Source organism: Mercenaria mercenaria, chromosome 16 (assembly GCF_021730395.1).
Source record: "Mercenaria mercenaria strain notata chromosome 16, MADL_Memer_1, whole genome shotgun sequence".
Classification (NCBI taxonomy): Eukaryota; Metazoa; Mollusca; class Bivalvia; order Venerida; family Veneridae; genus Mercenaria; species Mercenaria mercenaria.
Window position 1 is genome coordinate 64,102,945 of NC_069376.1, and position 27,532 is coordinate 64,130,476.

The window sequence follows — 27,532 nt, forward strand, 5'->3', positions numbered from 1 at the left end:
ATCATTAGGTATGATACAAAGTATGCTTCAAAGATACGATGCGTTGACGATAGGTATGCGTATGTAATGTAAAAAGAGACAACCGGACAACTGTTGTTCTTGAACCGTTCTTGTTAGATTTTTGCAATACATTTTCATCATGCACAATAAATAAGTTACACTTACACTTCTGCCTATACGACAAGAAGGATTTGTATTTTGTTTTTCTGGGTGTACAAAGAAAATTCGATAATAAATTATTTCATCTGTCTTTGTAATAAACAGCTAGTTTTGTCAGTGATTCAATTAGGCACCGTGCTAACAGGTATCGTTCTGAGATGCACACAAAACTAGAAATTACAGCAAAATATCTAACTGGAGGATATTTTAGATTTTTCTGCTGCCCATTGCTTGAGGTGAATAGAGACTTCGGTAGCCAAGCTGATATGTGACACAAGGCAATTTTTCTAATAATAGTAATCTTGTAAAAAATCAATCGGATAATTATCAAAAAGAATAAACAACAGTTTTCCTGATACCACAGTACTTCAAATTATAAGTAAAAGACAATGGTGCATTGATTAAAACCTAATTACTCTTAAGCATACAGTAAAATTCTACTTCAGAACAAATGGGCGTGAAACTGCACTGTGAATATCTCATATAAAGTTTTTTCCGTAAATATCACTTCACATACAACATGTGAGCCGATAAAAGATATGTAGTTTCAAAGATTCCGAACTCTAAACTACCCGAATAATTACACATATGTACAAAGATGTATTGTGTAGTGAAGGGTAATGTTTACAAAATGTAAATATTTTCAGCTGTTTACAATTATGAAATATTGATATTTTGGTATTTGCCGTTCGATAATGATTTAAATGTTATGTAATAAACAGTTGAAACAGCTGTCCAAATAGATGTTATGCATAGTTACATGGTTAGGGAAACACTTCTTTTTGTACTGCACATGAACTTACGCAGATAGAGCCTTAAAGTGAGGTTACAAAAAAAATGGATTCAGTCAGCTGTATCTCGCGGCTAACTCTTGTAGCCCTTTATGGTGAGCATACATAATCTATATAATTTAGCTTCCGAAATGAGCACAGTAAATTGAATTGTACAGGACAAGAGGAAGAAGGCTGTTAAAGACTTGATGTTTTCTAAAATGTGACAAGAGGAAGAAGGTTTAAAGACTTGATGTTTCCTAAAATGTGACAAGACGAAAAAGGCCGTTTAATACTTAATATTTCCGAAAATGATAATAGAAAGAAGGCTGTAGACAAGAAGAAAATGTTGTAATATACTTGTTGTTTCCTAAAAATGTGATAAGAGGAAGAAGGCTGTAATAGACTTTATGTTCCCTAAACTGTGACAAGACGAAAAAGGTCTTAAATTGATATTTACTAAAATATGATAATAGAAAGAAGACTGTAGACAAGAAGAAAATGTTGTAATATACTTGATGTTTTATTAAATGAGACAAGAGGAAGAAGGCCTTTTAATAGCTGCAGTTTTCTAAAATGCGGCAAGAGGAATAAGGCTGTAGAAAAGAGGAAAATGTTGTAATTGCCTTGATGTTTCCTAAACTGAATCAAGAGCAAGAAGGCCTTTAAATAATTGAAGTTTTTAAAATGTTACAAGAGGAAAAAGGCTGCAGACAAGAGGAAAAGGCTGTAACAGACAGGATGCTCCCTTCAATGTGTCAAGAGGAAGAAGGCTAGCTGTAACAGACTTTATATTTTCCAACATATGACAAAAGGAAAACGTCGTTTTAAGACTTGATGTTTCCTAAACTGTGACAAGTCTTATTAATCAACATCATACCATTGAAATGAGTAAACTACTGATTCATGTCTTGAGTATTTTTGAAACTACCTGATTCTCTGTAATATAAGAAAGAGCTGTGCAGATTTTTTATTCATGTTATTCAAAATGATCATTGCATTCACAGATTGTGTAAGAATAAAGTCCAAGACTTTGACCTATTTGTTATATATGAGTGTACAAGATAGGTATAAAAATCCGTTTTTTTTTATGAAAATATTTTTTACATGTGTGAACAAAATAATATGATGAGAAGTAAATATGCATGTTTGTATCTGTTGTACAAACGATCTCAGCAGAACATTCTACCAGCATCAGGAAAAGTGACGAGCTGCTTGCAATGTTTTGCTATGAGTGTCTGAGAGGTAAACACATTATGTAACAGCTGTAATAAAGGAAAATGTCGATTATAAATTAGTTGGTCTGCCATTCTCATTAACGGTTTGCAATACCAGTGATTCAAATAGACACACAGCCCAACGGCCTTCATTCTTTACGGAAATATGTATAAGAAACGTATATTGCAATATAATGTTTATTTGGAATGCGTTCCTTCCTTTGTGTTCGAGACAGGACAGAATGACTGTCTTACTGATAACTGTGTACCGTCAATGTGATTTAAGTACCAACTCTATATGGTATTGTGTGATTCAAGTAACAGTTCTGTAGTGTAAGCGTGATTTAAGTACAACCATTTTTTCAATACCCTAATCATAATGCTATCTATCAAAAGAATTCATATTTTCCCTGGTCTTGGTTCAAAAGTGGTTAAACTGGCCTTAGGGCTGAAGACCGAATGCCAATACGACTAACAGATGACGTATAATAAGATCAATATGAATTCATTTCATTAATGTAAGGTTTATTACTGAACGTCCTAAATGAATCTTATCAATCAAAATGCTTGAATCCCATATTGGTACAGTTTCTCATACTAGTCTGGCTAAGTTGAATTTGGTACTGGAGTGTTCACGGCGTTTTTATATTGTGTCCAATATTTCATAGTTGAATAATGCTTCTGTATATTTGTAGACTTATCTACAAAGCTCAATTTACGTTTGATTTAGGCAGTAATATGTATTTATCATTATGCATCACGTATATTTTTTCTAAAACATTAATCGTTCTATTTCTTTTAACTTTGGCTATTGGTCAGTTGTATGGCTATTTGTCAGTTGTACACTTCAGTGTTATTCTCACATAAAAGGTACCTAAACGCTAATGCGAGACAGACTTATGATAAGAAATATTAAAAATCTGTAAATGAAACAGTTCCATTACATTCACAATACCTAGAAATATATTTTTATCTCAGTAAAAAAAAACGTTCTTCTTGTTATGTTGTTTACACACATGTATCAAGGTAATTATGGTAAACAATAGTTACCGGATCTAAGGGTTCAAGTACCATTAAATCATTCTAGTAGAACCTAAAAGTAATTTAAGAAATGTGCAAATAGCGGAAACTGTTCACAATTTGGAAGTTTCACTATAAAGAAACACTTACAAATGTACATTGTCCTAAGTTTGTTCCAAAATCAAACTTTTGATAAAAACTAAAACAGGATTGACAACACAATACTAACCTCATTCTTGCCGTGTATCAAGTCCATCTCAGAAAGTAGTTCCATCTCTCGCCGACGGGAGTCATCTTGTACTTTCTTGATATAATTTCCTAACTCCTGAACTTCTTCATCCAAAAGAACATTCTTTTCTTCCTTTGTATTGATAATGAGTCGCAAATCATCTATATAAAAGATAAAATACATAAATATATAAATAACCTAATTTACCTTATATCCAATGCTACATGTTCCAAATTTTTTTCATTTCCTTTATATAGCCTTCGGTATGTTTTGTACCAAATTGTGTGTGCGTGTGTATGTGTGTTTTGTATAATTTCGTTTTGTCAAAAAGAAGAAGTAATTGGAAATCATAAAGTCAAATCGGCATTACAGCCTTAATCGATAAATTCTTTTATTTCATTTTCCCCTTCTAAAATTGAAAAAACACATACCTGGTATATATTTCGTACATATAATAATGTATTCTACAAAATAAACGAATTAACAAGGTGTATTGCATGTATACATAAAAATCTTTTGATATTACATTACAGCTTTATATCCTTATCTACACATGTATAATTATGTTTATCAAGTAATTTGAATTTTATAACGATTTTGTAAGTTCTGCATTTTGCACTTGACGCACTTGACTATGGCCTAAGTAGGACACTTGTCTAACGTATTAAGGGAAATAACCTGTACATATCTGCATGTGTTGTACATGTGGAATTATCTCTCACACGAATGCTTCCCGTTTTTTACCGAGCAATTCTTGATAAATATCATAACACGACCCGATTTAATTTCTTTTTAAACAAAAAAGACTGGAACTGTGTGCTAATATGCAACAAATGTACCCTTTGTAAGAATCATTAAGTCGTAGTGTCAAAAGTAGGTCACACCGCGCCAGCTTGATACAATTCCTTCGCAACCGAATGCAAAACAAGAATTTTATTCAACGACAAAATCACTGTTTGGTGTATATCATTTCTTAATTGAAATTTTGTTAAAGCTAAAATGTAACATAAATTATTACACAAAATATATTTAAAAACTTTGAATACAGTGTCTAAAGTATATGTTATGTATTAACTTAAAGTAATTCAATAAATGAATAACTTTAGCAAAGAGATGTGATGTTTTTGAATTCCTAGACATGTCCATAAACCTGTTGGCATGCAATATTGCAGAAGCAGAAATTCTATTCAAATCTAAGTGTGCCATTACTAATGGTGTTTATTGCGGAGAATCGCACTAGAGTTACGTAAAATATTCGTTGTCACAATCATTCGGCGTTGAAATGTGCAAAAAAAAGAGTTTTTGTATACATTTTCAAGATTCATGAATTTAATTTAACTATATTTTGCTTTGAAAGGTTTCGAGCACTGTACATGCAACATGGTTAGATATCGTTAATAACTGAGTGCTAACATTTAGTGACAGAAAAAAAATGAACATTACTTTGCATGTTGTAAATGGTCTAACTATAAAATATGAATGTGAATATGTAACTCTGTCAATAATAATTTACAAAGCAAAATATTTCCTGCTTTTTTTATTCATTTTTGTATTTTCTTAATTTCTTATTTTTTTTACTTCACTTTTATTTTGCTTTTTACTGTATTATGTAGCGGAGGCAATGGTATATGAGACAAAGGACTATCTGTTATAATGAGAATATATCGTCAAGGTAAGAACGAAATAAGTAGTTTTCAGTTATGGGACTCATTGTATTATTATTGAAATAAAGTCATCAAATAGTTCAGTTTAAGCCCTGTTGAATGTTTTTCTTCTTAGGTAAATCAGTTTAACAAATTACCATATAATTACCTAGTACAAATTTTATGTTTGTTATTCAGGAAAGATAAATTCTGGTACAATGTATCTGTTGATAACGGAATTTATCTACCCGTCCTTAGTGTTATAGAAGATCATTTTGACCTAGTTGCTATATTTACGAAATATTTCAATTTTCCCAAGAATTGATATCAAAGATAACAAAATAACTGTTAATTTAAACACTTGTAAGTGGAAAGATGGTATTTCATGCATTAACATTTCCAACATAGCGTCTTGAGATCCTACTGGGTTGCTTAAGTGAAAATTATGAATAAATTCATTCTCCTTTGAGGACCACCCTGAATGATATGCTTTATTATGTACAGCACATTAAAGGCTTTCGTTTACTCACGACCAGTTACAATAAACAAAAAAGACTAAGCATTTTCCCTACTATTACTGTCAATAGTTTTAATAATGTCGTGCAAGAATGAGCGTAGCCTACTTTTGCCATTTTATTTTTTCATTTATTTAACAACATTTCCGTAATTTTGTAATCCTAGACGTGAAAGTTGTCCTTGTGTTACCCTGTGTAAATTAGCTATAAACACAAGATGTTTACACCTTTCATCATTTACTCACATAGTGCAAACTTTGCAGGAAGGGGATTGAATGTACATTAGGCAATGCTTGGTGTAAAACAATGCTGCCTTATGATTTTACTTTTGAAAGAGAGTTTTTTAAGTATTTTCCTTAGTTGACTTTATGTTAAAATCTGAGCCCTGTGTCAAAGGATCGTAAAAACAGTCTACCTCTACGTCTCACACATACAGAATATTTTCAAAATAACATCAACTTGGATAGAATCTTAATTGCGCCTGGATAAACTGTAAAGCGCTACACACTAAATTTGGTGAACATCGGTGCAACAGATCGGTAAATAAACGGACGAAGAACAACTCAATAGCTCACTTTTCGGCACTCAAGTTATACAACAAATTTTCTTATGAACAATATTGGCGCAGTAATACCAAACATGGCTTTATTCGAGACTGCACGTGCAACCTGACATCATTTACAAAACAAAAGAACAATAAAGCACAGTTTGAAAATATTTTTTTTTTCCAAAATCGGACACCAAAGTTTCAGAAAGAATGAGATAATAGCTAAAACTTATTTTTCTGGCTGAATTGATCAAAACTGAAAACTGGTATATTTCTGAATTCCAGGACATTCCAGTAAAAATAATGACCTGTTTTCTATGGGAGACCAATTACCTGGTAACGTTGGCGAGTATATTGGGCTGTTCTATTTTGATGATTAAAAAGTCAATAACGTCACATTTATTTGAATTTGTGATACTGTCAGAAAAAAACAACAACTAATGTTTGTAGCAACGACTAGAAAAATGTAACTTTAAGCATAAAATGTCATTTTTTACGTTTAGACGGGTATGAATGAATGCAAACTAAGTATATACCCATCTGAACTCACAAAAACAACATTTCATTCTTAAACAAGCATCACTTTGTTTGGCTAACTTTTCAAGAATTACACATTGTTGGATGAATACAAACAACAAGCTATCGTATGTGAAGGGATGGCAAGGTATTTGAACTTTAATAATTCAAGATGCACTACTTAAAGCCTTTGATAACTTTATTCTATTGCATGCTCAACAAAACAGTATTGAGCTGGAACATAACAAAGTAGTTGTTATGTTACAACAATGAAAGAAACCCCAAAGAACGTTTATCTTCCACTTTGATCCCAAGTACGTATAGAACTTCTCCTACCTGCTATTTTCATTACTCCTCAATGTATCCCTGCTATGATAAATTACACAATCAAATACCAGCACGACGTCAAACAAATCATTAATCATCTTTGATGACAACCACATCGGCAACAGTAAAGTTTTCTCAATTGAATTATACAATAAAACAGAAAATTGCTCGGTTATTCAACCTTAATGATAATAACATCAGTCACATTAACAATTTCAGAATCAGATAATGGAATACTCAACTGAAGACCAACTTGCAAGCATGAATGAATGTTCAAAGAAGATCACAAGCAAACACTTTCATTTAGAAAACAGTAACACTCAAAAACGGCTGACCATTCCGCATATCCGATACACAATATACCAAAAAAGTCTATCCTTCAAAAGAAGTTATTCGAGTTAACAGCTTCTGTCGGTGTACTGTAAATTACTATCAGTTTACAGCTTCTACTGGTGCACGAAGAAATATTGCTCCTACATGTAGCCTCGGGAATATTACTGCCAGTCAACCTGTAGACTGTTACATTTTTTAAGATTAGGCAGATTCTCAGGTTTTACATTATTTAAGAAATTACAGATTCTGAATTAAAATTGAAATAAGCTGGATACTTCTCAAAGTCAGCAAAGTAAGAAGAAAAAAATATTTTCCAAAAATGGTATTGCATCCTTATGCTTAACAAAAATCATATTGCTAAATATAACATTACAATCTGGAGCTTGTTTCAGTTCAAAAAAAGTTAATACATTTTACATATTCTTGGACATACCGAACTTAAACAATACACCAGTATGTGTTTACTAACCCGTGTTTTTCAGACAAATGTCTGACACAGCACCTGACAAATATTATGAGCCAAATGCCTTTTCACTTGGCAAAATCACTGCAATACATTTCAGAATTTGGCTCTGATCTTCTTTTGATGACAAGTAAAATACGCTTTAAAATGTCTTGAATTCAACTGAAAAAGAAGTTAAGTGAAAATTACGAAAGACCCGTGGTGACATTTCAACTTCATTATTTCACGATTTCTGCTTCATGATTTCACGATTTCCACTTCATGAATTCACGATTTCACGATTTCCACTTCATGAATTCACGATTTCCACTTCACGAATTCTCGATTTCCACTTCACGAATTCACGATTTCACGATGGTGAAATCGTGAATTCATGAAGTTGAAATCGTGAAATCGTGAATTCGTGAAGTGGAAATCGTGAATTCGTGAAGTGGAAATCGTGAAATCGTGAATTCATGAAGTTGAAATCGTGAATTCGTGAAGTGGAAATCGTGAATTCATGAAGTTGAAATCGTGAAATCGTGAATTCATGAAGTGGAAATCGTGAATTCGTGAAGTGGAAATCGTGAATTCATGAAGTTGAAATCGTGAAATCGTGAATTCGTGAAGTGGAAATCGTGAATTCGTGAAGTTGAAATCGTGAAATAGTGAAGTGGAAATCGTGAATTCATGAAGTGGAAATCATGAAATCGTGAATTCAAGAAGTGGAAATCGTGAATTCAGGAAGCAGAAATCGTGAAATCGTGAATTCATGAAGTGGAAATCGTGAAATCAAGAAATCGTGAAATCATGAAATCGTGAAATCAAGAAATCGTGAAGTTTTTTCGTGAAATCGTGAATTCGTGAAATTGTGAATTCATGAAGTGGAAATCGTGAAATCGTGAATTCATGAGTGGAAATCGTGAATCTGAGAAGCAAAACCGTGAAATATAAAGTTTTAAATGTCACAAAAGGTTTACGTAGAAAATGATGAATAAATTCATTCTCCTTTGAGGACCACCCTGAATGATATGCTTGACATGCTTTATAATGTAAAGCACACTAAAGGCCTTCGTTTAGTCACGACTAGTTACAATAATATTATTGATTATACAAAAAAGACAGCATTTTCACTATTATTACTGTCAATACTTTTTAATAATGTCATGCAAGAATGACGTAGCTTACTTTTGCCATTTTATTTCTTCATTTAATTTACAACACATGTGTAATTTTGTAATCATAGACCTGAAAGTTGTCCTTGTTTAACCCTGTGTAAACACTAACTCTCATTTACCCAACTAGAGCAAACTTGGTAGGAAGGGGATAGAATGGACAATAAGCAATGCTTCGTGTAAAACAATGCGATATTGTATTTATGTGTAAGCAGTAGATTTTTTGTAATATTTTCCTTAGTTGACTTCATATTAAATTCTGAGCCCTGTGTCAAAGGATCGTACAAAAGTCTACACACAGAATATTTTCAAAATTTTCAAAATAACATCAATTTTAGTGAAATCTATATTGCGCCAAAGCGCTATATACTGTGCAAAAAAATTTGGTGAATATCGTTGCAACAGTTCAAAGAATCTGGATCGGGAAGAGCAACTGCAATAGCAGTCAGAAGAACTCACTTTTCGGCATTATTTTGATGAGCAAAAATGACCAGAACTCAAGTTATATATCATATTTTTACTATAAACAATACTGCCGCAATAATTTCAAACATGGATTTTCCGAGAGCCTGCACGTGCAACCTGATGTCATTTTCATAAAATTGTGAGTTTCGGGCAGATCAAGTAAGCACTTGTATAATATTTGTTTCTGTTTAATATACGGATTAGAATTGTGCGAAAGGCGCGTTACAGAAACAGAAATAGATATTTTAATGAAAACATTCTGTATAATGAAGGTGATGCTCTTTAGACTGTATATACATCTCGACAAATACCAAACTGTTGTTAATTATGAATGTCCATCCGAAAATATTTTCCATCCATTCTTTTGGACATATCTGTATTCTTAATGTCACAATTTTGTTATCCAGTAAATATTAAAATGTTATTGCTTGTCAACAGAATCTGCATATAGTTTTTGTGAGAAATAAAATATGTTCTGTTCTGTTCATACAAAATTAGCAATAAGGCACCTTTTAAGATTTTCTTTTCAAAATTCCAAAAGAACATGAAACAATAGCTAAAACCTTTTTTTTTCTTGCTGAATTGATAAAAACAGAAAAGCGGTATATTTCTGGATTACGGATTATCACATTGTAATAAAATTAATGATTTTTTTTTATGTCGGAAGGCGAATTACTATATAACGTTAATAACCTGACATTCATTTGAATTTGTGATACTGTCAGAAAGAAAACAATTTATGTTTGTAGCAACTACTAGATAAATGTAACATCATTTTTGTACGTTTAGACGGGTATGAATAAATGCCAACAAAGTTTATACCTGTCTGAACTCACAACAAGAGGACCATGATGGTCCTGAATCGCTCACCTGTTCCCACATGACCCAGTTTTGAGTATGACGTCGTTTTTTCTATTATTTGACATAGTGACATAGTTTTTGAGCTCATGTGACCCAGTTTTAGACTTGTCCTAGGTATTATTAAGGTAAAAATTCTGACCAATTTTCATGGAGATCCATTGAAAAATATGGCCTCTAGAGAGGTCAAAAGATTTTTCTAATTTTAGACCTCCTGATCAATTTTTGACCGCAATTGACCCAGTTTCAAACTTGACCTAGATATTATCAAGATGAACATTCAGACCAACTTTCATACAGATCCCATGAAAAGTATGGCCTCTAGAGAGGTCACAACGTTTTATATTATTTGACCTACTGACCTAGTTTTTGCCGGCACGTGACCCAGTTTCAAACTTGACCTAGATATCATCAAGATGAACATTCTATCTAATTTTCATGAAGATCCATTTAAGGGTATGGCCTCTAGAGAGGTCACAAGGTTTTTCTATTTTTAGACCTACTGATCTAGTTTTTGATCGCAGATGACCCAGTTTCAAACTTGACCTATATATCATCAAGATAAACATTCAGACGAACTTTTATACAGATCCCATGAAAAATATTACCTCTAGAGTGGTCACAAGCAAAAGTTTACGCACGGACGCACGCACGGACGTCACTTTGTGACAGGTGAGCTAAAAACAACATTTCGTTCTTAAATAAGCATTTCTATGTTTGGCTAACTTTTCAAGAACTACATATTGTCTAATGAATACAAACGACAAGCTATCGTATGTGAAAGGATGGCAAGGTATTTGAACTTTAATAATTCAAGATGCACTACTTAAAGCGTTTGATAACTTTATTCTACTGCATGCTCAACAGTTTTGAGCTGGAATATAAAGTAGTTGTTATATTACAAAAATGAAAGAAACTCAAAAGAACTTTTATCTTCCACTTTGATCCCAAGTACGTATAGAACTTCTCCTACCTGCTATTTTCATTACTCCTTGATGTATCCCTGCTATAATAAATTACACAATCGAACCAGGACATTTCCCAGAAAGACGTCAATCAAATCAATTATCATCTTTGATGACAACCACATCGGCAACAGTAGAGTTTTGTAAATTAAATTATACAATAAAACAGAAAATTGCTCGGTTATTCAACCTTAATGATAATAACATCAGTCACCTTAACAATTTCAGAATCAGATAATGGAATACTCAACTGAAAACCAACTTGCAAGCATGAATGAATGTTCAAAGAAGATCACAAGCAAACACTTTCATTTAGAAAATAGTAACACTCAAAAACGGCTGACCATTCCGCATATCCGATACACAATATACCAAAAAAGTCTATCCTTCAAAAGAAGTTATTTGAGTTAACAGCTTCTGTCGGTGTACTGGACATTACTATCAGTTTACAGCTTCTACTGGTGCACGAAAAAATATTGCTCCTACATGTGGCCTCGGGAATATTACTGCCAGTCAACCTGTAGACTGTTACATTTTTGAAAGATTAGGCAGGTTCTCAGGTTTTACATTATTTAAGAAATTACAGATTCTGAATTAAAATTGAAATATGCTGGATACTTCTCAAAGTCAGCAAAGTTAGAAGAAAAAAATATTTTCCAAAAATGGTATTGCATCATTATGCTTAACAAAAATCATATTGCTAAATATAACATTACAGTCTGGAGCTTGTCTCAGTTCAAAAAATGTTAATACATTTTACATATTCTTGGAAATACTGAACTTAAACAATAAAACAGTATGTGTTTACTAACCCGTGTTTTTCAGACAAATATCTGACACAGCACCTGACAAATATTATGAGCCAAATGCCTTTTCACTTGGCAAAATTACTGCAATACATTTTAGAATTTGGCTCTATTTTTCTTTTGATGACAAGTAAAATACTATTTAAATTGTCTTGAATTCAACTGAAAAAGAAGTTAAGTGAAAATGATGAATAAATTCATTCTCCTTTGAGGACCACCCTGAATTATATGCTTGACATCCTTTATTATGTAAAGCACACTAAAGGCCTTCGTTTAGTCACGACTAGTTACAATAATATTATTGATTATACAAAAAAGACTTAGCATTTTCACAATTATTACTGTCAATATTTTTTAATACTGTCATGCAAGAATGACTTGAAAAAAACTGAATAGCTTACTTTTGCCATTTTATTTCTTCATTTAATTTACAACACATTTGTAATTTTGTAATCATAGACCTGAATGTTGTCCTTGTGTAACCCTGTGTAAACACTAGTTCTCATTTACCCAACTAGAGCAAACTTGGAAAGAAGGGGATAGAATGGACATTAAGCAATGTTTCGTGTAAAACAATGCGATATTATATTTATGTGTAAGCAGTAGATTTTTTGTAATATTTTCCTTAGTTGACTTCATGTTAAAATCTGAGCCCTGTGTCAAAGGATCGTACAAAAGTCTACACACAGAATATTTTCAAAATTTTCAAAATAACATCAACTTTAGTGGAATCTAAATTGCGCCAAAGCGCTATATCCTTTGCAAAAATATTTGGTGAACATGTTGCAACAGTTCGAACAATCTGGATCGGGAAGAGCAACTTCAATAGCAGTCAAAAGAACTCACTTTTTGGCATTATTTTGATGAGCAAAAATGACCAGAACTCAAGTTATATATCATATTTTTCTATGAACAATATTGCTGCAATAACACCAAACATGGATTTTCCGAGAGACTGCACGTGCAACCTGGTGTCATTTTCATAAAATTATGAGCTTCGGGCAGATCAAGTTATTGTATAATATTTGTTTCTGTTTAATATACGGATTAGAATTGTGCGAAAGGCGCGTTACAGAAACAGAAATAGATATTTTAATAAAAAAATACTGTATAATGAAGGTGCTCTTTAGACTGTACATATATCTCGACAAATACCAAACTGTTGTTAATTATGAATGTCCATCCGAAAATATTTTCCATCCATTCTTTTGGACATATCTGTATTTTAATGTCACAATTTTGTTATCAAGTAAATATTAAAATGTGATTGCTTGTCAACAGAATCTAGTTTTTGTGAGAAATAAAATATGTTCTGTACTGTTCATACAAAATTAGCAATAAAGCACCTTTTAAGACTTTCTTTCCAAAATTCCGAAAGAACATGAAACAATAGCTCAAACTTTTTTTTCTTGCTGAATTGATAAAAACAGAAAAGCGGTATATTTCTGGATTTACGGATTATCACATTGTATTAAGATTAATGATTTTTTTCTGTCGGAAGGCGAATTACTATATAACGTTGATAACCTGACAATTGAATTTGTGACACTGTCAGAAAGAAAACAAATTATGTTTGTAGCAACTACTAGATAAATGTAACATCATTTTTGTACGTTTAGACGGGTATGAATAAATGCCAATAAAGTTAATACCCGTCTGAACTCACAAAAAGCAACATTTCATTCCTAAATAAGCATTTCTATGTTTGGCTAACTTTTCAAGAACTACATATTGTCTAATGAATACAAACGACAAGCTATCGTATGTGAAGGGATGGCAAGGTATTTGAACTTTAATAATTCAAGATGCATTACTTAAAGCGTTTGATAACTTTATTCTACTGCATGCTCAACATAACAGTATTAAGCTGGAATATAAAGTAGTTGTTATGTTACAAAAATGAAAGAAACTCAAAAGAACTTTTATCTTCCACTTTGTTCCCAAGTACGTATAGAACTTCTCCTACCTGCTATTTTCATTACTCCTTAATATATCCCTGCTATGATAAATTATACAATCAAATACTAGGACAGTTCCCAGTATGACGTCAAACAAATCATTTATCATCTTTGATGGCAACCACATCGGCAACAGTAACGTTTTGTAAATTAAATTATACAATAAAACAGAAAATTGCTCGGTTATTCAACCTTAGGCCTAATGGTAGTAACATCAGTCACATTAACAATTTCAGAATCAGGTAATGGAATACTGAACGAACTGAAGAACAACTTGCAAATTTGAATGAATATTCAATAAAGATCACATGCAAACACTTTCATTTTAAAACAGTAACACTCAAAAACGGCTGACCATTCCGCGTATTTAAAAACTACCCTTCGAGCTAACAGCTTCTGTCGGTGTACTTCTTAGACTGTTACACGTTTTAAAAGATTAGACAGGTTCTCATGTTTTACATTCTGAGAAAAAAAAAGCATTATTTTCCAATAACGGATTTGCATCATTATGCTTTACAAAAATCATATTGGTAAATATAACATAACAGTCTTCTTGTCTCAGTTCAATAAAGTTAATACATTTTACATATTCTTGGTCATTCCGAACTTAAACATTGAAACAGTATGTGTTTACAAAGCCGTGACTTTCAGACAAACAGCACCTGACAAATATTATGAGCCAAATGCCTTTTAACTTGGCAAATTTCATAATTTGGCTCTCATTTTCTTTTGATGACAAATATTATACGCCTTAAATATCTTGCGAAATTAATTCCAAACGCGACGAACAGCACAAATTTCGGGAGTCTCTGGAACTTCTTTACAGATTATTGGCGTCATAAAATATATTTGTTTCTCCTCGAATTGCAATAGACTTACAAAGATCATTATTGTCAAATTAATTTATAGCATAAATCCGTCGCGAAAAAAAATCCTGCAAACATTTTATGAACATTTTATCATTTTTGATTTATTCAGTAATACACCATTACACTGTTTTTAAAACAATATATTATTCACCGCATACTGAAGAAGAATTTCAAATGTTTGATGCGGGTTAATATCTGAGATTGCAGATTTATTGTTCTACTTTTACGAAAAAGGGCCTCATTTACAGTTGTTATCACCAACGGAAAGATCAAAAAGCTAATGTCATTTCTCATTAACTGACTGATCATATCTAATTATCAGTCATATTACAAGAAAACAAATTGAACTGCAACCCCTCTGATAGAAGGAAACATAGCGATTCAGTCTAAAACAATTCGTTTTCTGTAATTATAATAGATGAAAATATTGAGAACTTCCAACCAATAAACCAAGCTCAGTACTAAGGTATTACTTCCAAAAAGAACTTTATTGACACGCCTTTGGTTGCCCACAAAGCTGTAATATTCAACGCTTGCGGTGTGTTGGTCTATTTATAATGCTATAACTGTGTTAGCAGAAAAAAATCGATCTGATAGCATGTTGAGATACAGCTGAATAATTTTACGATATTGGCGCACAATATTTTTAAGTGATTTGGAGTGTGTAGAAGATATGTGGAATGCCATTATAGATATTACTGATTATATAAGATTTACTCGTTCAGTCATGTTCATGTGTGCGATTTTTTAAAGGGCAGATGTCGGAAGTTGTATAAATGATAGCACTGCACTGGAAACTTAATAATTTATAAACACCACAATTTTTAAAGACAAAGGAGTTTCATAAATTTCTTTGATAATTGTATGAAACATAATTAAAAGTTACGAAGCCGGTTATTGTATCGTGTGTTACATATTTTTTTAAATTTAAAATACAATATGGGAATGGTGTCGATAAATGTTTAACTTTTGTTGTTGTTTTCTTATTTAACGTCGCACCGACACATGATATGGCTACTTTCCAGCTTTAATGGTGGAGGAAGACACCAGGTGCCCCTCCGTGCATTATTTCATCACGAGCGGGCAACTTGCTATATTAGTTATAAGTGAATTGAAAAAAAAATGCTTTTTGTTTTCGTTTTCCAAAAACGAAAACACAAGAAAAGGAAAAGGCATATTTGAATTATCTTGCATGTAGCTCAGACATACAGAAGACAAATGCAATTGTTGCTCGCAATGACATTGCAACCGGGTAATGAATGAGCATTTCTTAGAATGTTAATTTTTCAAATCTCCTAAAAGTAAAAACAAGCCTCTGGAATTTTCAACTAATTTAAGAAGCCGTTGAAATATAGTAGCATCACTGTCAATAATTAACTGAAGACAGAAACAATATTTCTTTGAAATTAAACAAAACATTTTACTAGCTTGCACATTCCTTTAGAAATTATCGGCTGCTTTTTAACTCAAATTATGTATCAATCTTTTAACATTGATCATGTTATTGATTATGACATACAATACCTTTTTCAAATAAATTTCAATAAAAAAAATAAAGTAATCATAACATTAAACATATATTTTGCAATTTAAGAGGAGAAAAATATGAAACAATGGTACTTGTTGCAAAAATCAGACAAATAATACTATACATGTCTATAATTAATGATTATTTCTGTATCGATTATAATGAATAAAGTGTCATTTTTTGTAAGTGAATGCAGCTGCAACAGTTGGCACCGGATTTATTTGCTGACGACAAATGCTGATAAATGCGATTTTCTAAAACATAACTTTAAATAAAGTACAAAATGTTTGCTCATTTACGTCGTACCATGTGCACGGAATAAACACGCTATCTTTCTCTCTGGCAGATGGAATTGTTTACCCCATCCTATCAATGAACTTGAAAGACTCTGTACATGCTTTTAAATTGTATAATATGTTGTTCTCTGTTCAAGTTGGTGTTTTGAATTGCGGAAAAAACAACGTGCAGTTTCGAATCCGTTTCTAGCGATTCGTACTTGTGCCATTTTGTTCATGTGTCATATTTAGAAAAGACATTTTATCGTACCAAAAGTTTTGCCTGATAAAATCGCGTTCGTTCTTTGATCACAATTTACTGTACTTTCAATAATAAATCAATCAAGGCGCCAAGGGAACTTTTCAATGCCAAACTATATTGACAAATTTAATGATCCATACAAACGAGCAAAACATCATTAAGATAGATAAGTAATATTTATTGCTGGCAGTGTGTGGTTTTTACTCCATAAATCATGCGTTAACTGTTCGTTCTGATACATTCGTTCTGATACATCTTTCCTCGGGCATTCGGGGATACGACAGACTGATTTTCTTAAATTGTAAACATTTTACTAGAAAATATTCCAGTTACACGGTAAGCATCAAAGAAAACGAATTACAATTTAGATTTCAAATGGACACAACACCGGGTCCTACCTGGCTGATATTGCGGTGGTAAAGCCATTAAGCATATTTAGAGAGTAGGCTGGGCTTATCTGACAAATGACGGGTGATAACACTGAAACTTTATCTCTAATAAACAGAACCACGTGTGCTTTTGTAACAACTAGTTTTCAGATCTAAATAAATTGTAGTAAATACTCATCCACAAATTAAAAAAACTATGCATCTACCAGGGTGTCTATAAATATTTTCCATTGTTGAAATACTAATAATTTACATGACTGGATGAAGTTAAGAAGTTTAAACTTAACTTTGATTTTGTATCAGTATCAGAGAAGTGGTTCATAGGAATTAGCATTTCATGTAATAAATATTAAAATGTGGAAATAGTTTTGCTTACTTACACAATTCTTTAAAACATATTCCATAGAATTTTTGAATCTCTCAGAGTTATAACAATATATGTCAGTATGTGTATTACATATTTGTTTTTACATCTCCCGAAAATTGAATTTTGAAACTACTGGCTCTGATATCCATATTTTATATGCATGTAAATACTAACAACCTGCACTAATGCTTTAGTTCAGTTTATCACAGTGACCAGAATACCCAGTTTTATAATGTAGGGTACATCAGAGTAACGAGACTTGCTAATTTTAAGTACTTATTTCAATATACCAAAAATACTGATCTGGTTGTAAGAGCTATATATTTTAACTGTAACAGTTTCAAAATATACAGTTACTGAGTGTTCATTTGTTTGAAATAGGTCAATATTGAAGGGCATGTTCTAATCTCTGGCCTGGCCTGGCCCGGCCTGGCCTGGCCTGGTCTGGCCCGATAAGCCCAATTTTCGACTAAGCCAGGCCAGGCCAGGCCAGGCCAGGCCATAGATTTCAATTTCGTGAAAGGTGAAAGTGATTTTTATAGCATCTTTAAAATCTGACTTTCGGAATAAGTTTGGATATTTCAGACATTATATAAATACATTTTGAACTCTCACTCTGTAAAATTATACATCTGGGAATAAGCCTGTAGCTAACATAACTATTATGTCTAATTTAAAGGTGATGCCTGATTAATTGTTATGACTATTATCAGGGGACCTCCACCTCAATTGACTCTTGACTGGTGGCTTGGTTTTCCCCCAATATGAATAAGCTAACTAAGTTTATTATTTTGTCTATTGAGCATTATTTAGTATTGTCCGAAATTATTGAACTAGCACTCAAGAATATTCCATATGCTTCCGTAAAACAATCGGTGCCCAAACATAAATAAAAATATAAATATTGAAAACCAAATAAAATATAAACATTTCTTTACTGCCAGGTTGTACATGCAGATAAAGTTGTGCTGACAAAACGTTCAGCTACCAATCTCGGGACTGTAAGTTCGAAACCGTGACCTGTTTGACCATTTTCATTATCATTTTTTTTTTAATTTCCTCTGTAAACTAAATAGAATGCAGGAAAATTGTCACTTATCGTGATTTATTGTTCATTTATTGAAAGAAATACACAAGTATTTGACATTTTTCTACATACAAGTTATTACCATAAAATGTTGTAAGAATAAAACCAGTATCAATAAAATGACATTATATTGATTTAATGAAAACAATCTGAATTGAAATCGAACCCATGGTAACATGTGTGAAAGTCGCAGAACTTATCACTACACCACTGTGTCATTGGTAAACTTTGCATGTTATTTTGGTCAATTTAGATATTTTCAGGTTACAAATATGGTGTAAAATAAAGAGTGGCACCTGTCAATACTAACGGACAACAACTTTCAATTTCTAAAATAATGCTACCTCCGTTCTAGAATCTGGGATAGTATGGTGCGGGGAAGCGATATATAAATTTTGTAGTTTAGGTTATACATATACTGAATATTTTTGTAAGATTGTTTTTATATTGATCTAAGTATGTGGAAAAAAAATCCTACAAAGTTTTGTGAAACCGGCTCAAGAGCATCTTTTAGCATTAAATATATCACTTAGAAATAACATAAACACAATGCACCATTATTTTTTTTGTGCAAGACAAATATCAATAATCTGAAATGCCAACACCCTGACAATGAGTTAGAGGTCCCATAATGAATATTATTTTTATTACTCTTCCATAAATTGAACATCAGCTTAACAAAACCAAACACATTAAAAGTTCAACTGAACAGTTAAAAGGTCAGCTAAGGATAGTAGGGACACAACCTGTAATTACAATTCCCAAAGAGATGCATGCAAATATTCAGTTATATTGCAGCAGGTAAACTTATCAATGAAATTAGCCCTTAGTTTTAAAACCAAGTGTTAAAGTTGACTTTAAATAATTTGATCACAGAAAAAAATGGGTAGTTATTATTTAGTTACACCATTTTTTTCAGTGCAAATCTGTATTTCAAATAAGATGAATGGTGGCTAATTAATGATTCTCCAGGGGACTGGTTTCTCATTTTGTTTGACATGCAGCAAGTAAACAATGCAGGTTAATACTGCCTGCTATTGTAATTGTATATTTAGATTTCATGCCATTCATTTCTCTATGTACAATAAAATCTGGCCTGGCCTGGCCTGGCCCGGCCCAGTCGAAAATTGGGCTCATCGGGCCGGGCCAGGCCGCCAGGCCGGGCCAGGCCAGGCCAGAGATTAGAACATGCCAATATGGAAGGGAGTCAAATAACCTTCTAACCTAATGGGTCAGCCAATGTTTTTGGAACTAGATATAAATCACCTTTATCTACAGCTTTCAAGTGGTGTAGCTAATTACTGTAATGTGTACAATACAGGGATGCTGGGGATTACTTTTGATAATTGAGTGGAACAAATGTAGAATATGTGAACAATGTGATATCTAACAGTGGAAGTACTGCTCAACATTTTGAAGGTTAAATCAGAAAGTGAATTATCATTTAGGGAGTAAATCTAGATTGTTTATAGAAAAAGCAGAAGATTTTTTTTTCTTTCTTTATCTAAATGCTGAATGGAGTTATTTTTTCATCTCCCGCCATCTGTCAGATAAAGATGTTACTCATGTAAACTTCCCTATTCTGTTATTGGCTGAAAGGGAGGTCATAACCTTCATGTGGGCTGGCTTTAGCAAGTAGAGGTAAATTTGAATTTCTAGCAGACAACAAAAAAACTTTTTTTCAGAAAGGCAGTAATTACTTGATAAAAATTTATAAAATTTTACACACTGAATTTTGTCATACTTGAGAATATATGCTCCAAATTTCAAAAAAAAAAGTTCAATAAAAGTAGAGATATTTAGAAAAAATGTATCAGTTTTCTGTTGTTCACAGCACTGTGTTCAACTGAAAAGTAGACATTTTCTGAGCTTGTCTGCCTTTTATACTTTTACTCTGGTGTTTAAGAGAATTACATTCAGCTTAACATTTTGGATGAGATGAATCTCACTTTATTTTTATGGTATTTAATTAGGGACATCTTTGTTTCGTCCTTTGTTATAATACGATAGGAAGATGAGAAGATACGATACAATGGCGCGATAACTCGATGCAAAAAAGCGGTAGCATATTGCAAAGACACATTACAGACATCGCATTTTCGCATCATGATTTCAGTTTCTGCACCTGTCACACTGTTGTCTCTTCAACGTAAGGCCAAGATTACGATATTACGATGCGAGGACAGCATAACATGATAACTCGACAGCACAGTGTGCGATAAAGCGATAATACAATAGGATGGCGCAATAATAAGATGCAAAAACGCGAAAACATGAAAAAGCGATAACACGATACGAAGGTGCGATTACATTATGCGAAGACAAGCAAATACGGTATAATGATGTGACAATATCACACACAAAAATGCGAAAGCGAGAATTTGATATCGCGTCTTTGTGTCTTCCTACTGGACTGCCTAAGAGAAAATTACAAATAAATTATTTCTACTTTGAGAACCACCGGGAAGGATATGCGACATTTGTAATGTATTTACACTTTTATGGTCACGACACTGTAAGAAGCAATATCCATTTTTCTGGTTACCATAAGCTTGATTATGTTATTCCTGTATAAGGCTGGCAATGATTAGAAAGAACTAACGTGGGTAAAAAGCTTATACCTGAAATATTTTACACGAAGTACTATGCCCATCTCTTACCAAGAATGGACAAGCGAGATCAATGGGGAACAAACAGTTCATGCTGGAAGACTGGGGAACAAACTGTTCATGCTGGAAGACTGGGGGACAAATTGTTCATGCTGGAACACTGGGGAATAAACTGTTCATGCTGGAACACTGGGGAACAAACACTGGGGAACAAACTGTTCATGCTGGAACACTGGGGAACAAACTGTTCATGCTGGAACACTGGGGAATAAACTGTTCATGCTGGAACACTGGTGAATAATCTGTTCATGCTGGAACACTGGGAAAGAAACTGTTCATGCTGGAACACTGGGGAACAAACTGTTCATGCTGGAACACTGGGGAACAAATTGTTCATGCTGGAACACTGGGGAATAAACTGTTCATGCTGGAACACTGGGGAACAAACTGTTCATGCCGGAACACTGGGGAACAAACTGTTCATGCTGGAACACTGGGAAATAAACTGTTCATGCTGGAACACTGGGGAACAATCTGTTCATGCTGGAACACTGGGGAATAAACTTTTCATGCTGGAAGACTGGGGAACAAACTGTTCATGACTGGGGAACAAACTGTTCATGCTGGAACACTGGGGAATAAACTGTTCATGCTGGAACACTGGGGAACAAACTGCTGGAACACTGGGGAATAAACTGTTAAGGATGATTCACAGGCTTATTGGAGGAAATCTGTGCTGCATTTGGATCGGTAAACAAACGGACTAATACCCCAGTCACATATACGGCGCGGATAACTACGTCTAGCCACGGATAGAAACGTAGCAATCCGTATCGAACAGTATCGATCCGTACCTGAGACGTACCTTAAAGTAGTAACCCGTATCAATTCGTACCAATCCGTACAGCTCAGGTACTGATCGATACGGATTACTACGTTTCTATCCGTAGCTAGACGTAGCTATCCGCGCCGTATGTGTGACTGGGGTGTAAGGAAGAAGGACAGGTAAACTGAAGAGCATTCGGTTTAGGTGAGCAAAGAATGCCATTCCTTTAGTTAAACTATGCCAACATTTATTTAAAATATATAGCAGCGTCTACAAATATATATCTATAGACTCTTATTGTCAATACTGTGATGATACTCAAAACATCTTACCATCGGAGAGTTGATCAAAAATTATCAATATAAACAAACATCCCTGTAGAAAATTAGATGCGTTCCGATTGCAAAGAAAGACAGTCTTAGCCGTCAATTATTTTTTTTTCATACTGTCAGTTATTTTGATCATCAACCAGATACGTTTAAATCGTAAATAATTGTAATTGTCTTTATTTTACTTTTTATACTGTCTCTTACATTTTATATTCCAGTATAAAAAAGTATTGTTCTATCTCTCTGAAGAATGTTTCGTGCAATTATGATATTCGAAGAATAGTTACACACTTTAACATGTACATAACAAAACAAAATGATAAGAAATCCGTTGTATGGTTATTTGTCCCGGGAAAGATGATAAGAACGACAATCTCTTGTACAGGAAAGAAACACTTTTTGAATTTCAGTACCCTATAATAAATCAATTAATACCGCTTTATTTAATGGCACACAAAACACTTTGAACTGGCACAGTACAGAATTATTTCGTTCCATAACAACGACGAAAGAAAGGAAGCATTTATCGTTCTCTTTGATCTTAAGTAGGGTACGTTTAGTATGTGCCATTTTCATTAACACTTAATGTATCCTTGCTTTGATACTAGTAAATCATACAATCAAATGCTAAGGCATTTCCCTGCACGACATTAAATAAATCAAACTTGATGATAAGAACGTTGTCAACATCTAAATCATCTTCTTTATTAAAGGACTCCATTTAAACACCACATGTTTAGTTTAATAATATTTTAGTGTAATTATCACACAAGACTTAGTCATAATAATAAATGTACATCAAGTCATGGATATACGGGTATATATACAATATACCGGTACATCAATACACAATAACAAAGACAAACGCTGCTACATTAATATCAGAACACATGAGGTAACCTTCCAGCCGTTGAAGAAAACTTTAAAAGTAAGAAACAAAACAAAATAACTGATTACATAACTGGCTAACAAAATATTTAATTTGATTTGAAAAACGTTTCATTTAGATAGGCATATAAGGATTACTAGAAATGCATGAATATTTATCAAATATCGTCAAGATCCATAAAGATTGACTTAACATCGAATGGTTTAAACCAAAGTAGGGTTCTGCAGACTCGGTACATGATAAAGTATCAAATTGTGTCATAAAGAATAGCCTTTGGATGTAAAAGGGATGTGAACTTGATTTGGCAAGTCAACATCTAGGATAACTGGAATATCCGTATTGGTTAAATGGTTTCCTACTTCCAAATCCAGCAAGGACAGGACGTGTAAAGACTAAAGAACAGACAATGTATAACCTCAAAATGCAAACTTAAAACATTACAACTGAACACAATGAACTCTTCAACAAAGCGGCCATTATGATCTTGAATTTCTAACACAGTCCACAATGGCAAAAGTCCTAAAGTAGACCTGAACAACTGAATTTTTAATAATTGAAGTTCATAAGAAAGTTACAGCATGTTCTGGAAGCTTTAAATTCATTAAATGTGGTTAATCAGATTTTGGCCAACTAAAGGATTTGCTCAAAACTTTACCAGTTGATCATTTATAGTTATTTATGTTCATCTAGTACTTAATACCAGTCAGATTTTCACCGAAAGTATTTCTAAAACTTGATTTTCCTACCCTGGTTGCCCACAAAAGGTACAAGGGTCATTGCTTAAGCATTTCACAAGATGTTTTTGCAACACTGATAACGATTATGAAATAAGAACTAGAGAAATAGTGTTTTTTTATCTCGTGTCATAAACTGGTTTCATTCGTCTTGAGAAAATGTTTAAAATGTAATGATATTACAGACAAATTAGCATAACAGTGGTAGGATGTTTGCAAAGAAAAACGTCTGTGCTGGAAAAGTTTTTAAAGGAAAAAACATGAAACAAAAAATATCGAAGAATTTAAAACTGCTCATTTCAATCATACCATCGAAGGTTCCCATGCAAAAAAACTAAATCTAATAACCACGGTAATACTTCAATGACAAACGTTATTGGCATGTCTAATGTGGCGTACAGTCGAGCAAAACATAGCTATGATAGATACGCTATATTTCTTGCTTGCATTGTGAATGTTTCTTCATGAATCATGATTTTACTGTTATGTTGTCAAAAAGTCTGTCTACCTGCATAAATCGTTCTGAAATATATTTAATTCAGGCATGTTCAGAAAAGACCGAATAATTTTATGATATTAACTGCTATTTTATGAGATTGTTATGCACATAAGGGTGTGTATGCGGTAATTGTTTTGCGCTTAAGGGTGTGTGCGTGTACGTGTGCGTGCGCGAGCGTATATGTGTTTGTGTATGCGTGTGCGTATGTGCGTGCCTGTGTATGTATCTGTAAATCTGGCAGAAAGCAAAAAAATGAAATGATGTCCAAACGCCAAACCTCCAAAAAAAGCAAAAGAGGTAACAACAAAGAAAAATAAAATAAGGGCAAATGTTCACTTGTAAATATTTATAAATAATATGTTGTACGCATTGACATAGTAACCTAAGCGGAACAATTCTTAGAATGTTAATTTTCTAAAGCTCCTGAAAGTAAATACGTGTTCTGGAATTTTTCAATTCATTTAGAAAGCAATTAAAGTAGAGTACCAGCACTATCAATAACTTCCGGAAGACAGTTACAATATTTCTTTACAATTAAACAAAAAGGGTTTGCTAGCTTGCACATTCCTTTGGAAAATAATAGTAATTGTTGAAACTTTGGTTACATACGTATTTAAGGAAGCAGTTTAAGAATGAACGAAGTAAGTTATGCTATAAAAAGCAAACGAAGATGCATATCTTTTACACTGATGTTCAACTAAATTAAGTGTGGCACAAAACATGTAGTTCCTACTTTATCCTATACAATTGTAATGTGCACGAACTATACCCAGTAGCGGACTTAATATTTTAACCTCATGGAAAACACTGAAGTTAAATAACGTTAAAATGTATTCATTCACTGATCAGAACTCTAGATAGATACTTTCAATAATAAATCAATCAAGGCGCCAATGATATTTTCTTTGCCAAACTATATTGACATATCTAATATTCCATACAAACGAGCAAAAAATATATAAGACAGATAAGTAATATTTATTGCCGTCAGCGTGCCGTTTTTACACCATCAATCATGTGTAAACTATTACATCTTTACTAAAAGTCCTGGTACCTTGAAAAAATGTTCTGATAATTTTCCTTGCGCATGTTGAGGTATGACCTATTAGTCGCGTTCAATAGAATGAAAGGTCGTCATCACAGATAACAAAATGCCATTTCAATTTCTTATGGACACCCGTAGGGGGAATCACATTAAACGAAAATGGTAGATCAAATGAAATCTTTGTTGCTTACCCTTCCTGTCAGTACTTTAATACAATTTAATCTTTTACCTGTAACTTAATTATAGAATCTGAACGTTTTTACATTTTACCTGGAATCCTTTCAAGAATTTGGCATTGATCACATGAATGAACACAAAGATAAAATAAAAATATATCCAGGGTGCATCTTTCAATGAAATAGTTTATGTTTAGTTAGGAAATTTGAATGTAGCAAATTCTCTACATATAAATTTAACTTGACTACATAAACAAACTGTGTTTTCAACATGGGGCTTTTTCTCACACTGCCCGCGCTGTGTCCGGGATGAATTTGGCGCCCTGAGTGGCTGTCTATGCGCTATGTAAAGCGCCTATGAACGTGAAAAGGGCGCCATATAAATCTAGTATACCGGTAATATGATATCATATATAACACCCATTTATTAAAAAGATTCCACTTTTTAGTGGCAGTACACATTCTTTATTTTTTATTTATTTTTTTGGATTTAACGTCGCACCGACACATGATAGGTCATATGGCGACTTTCCAGCTTTTAATGGTGGAGGAAGATCCCAGGTGCCCCTCTGTGCATTATTTAATCACAAGCGGGCACCTTGGTAGAACCACCGACCTTCCGTAAGCCAGCTGGATGGCTTCCTCACATGAAGAATTCAACGCCCCGAGTGAGGCTCGAACCCACATCGATGAGGGGCAAGTGATTTGAAGTCAGCGACCTTACCCACTCGGCCACGGAGTACACAGCTATACTGTGCTAGCTATACATGTGTACTACCCAAAACATGACGAATACTTACTGTTCATACACACAATTATGTTAATATTATGTTTACACAGATATTATTTTAGTTATTGTTTATATTTTAGAATATTAATTTTGGTCTGATAAGTCTTTAAATAATGTGACATCCCCTCCCATCATTCACCTCATCAAGAGGTTAGTCAAAATCCCGAGACGAACAAGTTAACCATGATAGACCTCTGGTATGCGAGAATGATTTCTCATTTTCAAGACTCAAAATTTATAAATAATTACTGACAACATTCAAACTGACTAGCATCACTACAGCGTTTTATGAACGGTGACTTCGATAGACTCACAAAAGTTGCTATGGGTCGTACAAGAATAAACGTCTACTGAATAAAGGAAACAATGCAAGAGACCAATAACTTTTTCCAGACCGGAACAATTTTTCTTCCGAGTGTGTTTGCTGAATCAGTAAAACTGGGTTGCCCTTTTTTTAAAAGAAACTCGTTAATTTACTTTAGGTATTTATGTATGTGGACTTGCAAGTATTCATCAAAATCGTTAAACTTAATTTCATTAATAAATATTGATAGTTTCAACTTGCATTCGTTTTGCTATCCCGTTCTAATGGCTTATTAAGGGGACATAAGACTACCAATCTCTTAGCGAGGGTAAAATATTATTCGTCCACCATCTACATCTTATACGTTCAAAAGAGTTGTAGTCTATATTTACAAGAAACACTACATTCTTAAAACTATATCAGGCGACTGAAACAAGACGGAGGATGACAAAAACTTTCAATTTTTACAAAAGTACAAGTTTATTGATCCGCACCTGCAGTCCCCCTAATCGAGCTAAAGGAACGCTGATGTGGAACGGTCATATTTTTCTTCTTGCTTTGCAAGCTGTGGAGTCTTAGTTGTGCAAAATTCAAGGAAAACAAAACAAA

General features: G+C 33.3%; 1 protein-coding gene across 1 annotated transcript in view; it reads right to left on the minus strand.

Annotated features, from left to right (window-relative positions):
- Positions 1–27,532, minus strand: part of LOC123539643 (golgin subfamily B member 1-like) — a 228,021-nt gene that overhangs the window by 96,860 nt on the left and 103,629 nt on the right. The window contains exon 6 of the mRNA XM_045324320.2: positions 3,396–3,556. Coding sequence (XP_045180255.2) covers positions 3,396–3,556 — 161 coding nt within the window. The remainder of the gene's footprint in view (positions 1–3,395; positions 3,557–27,532) is intronic.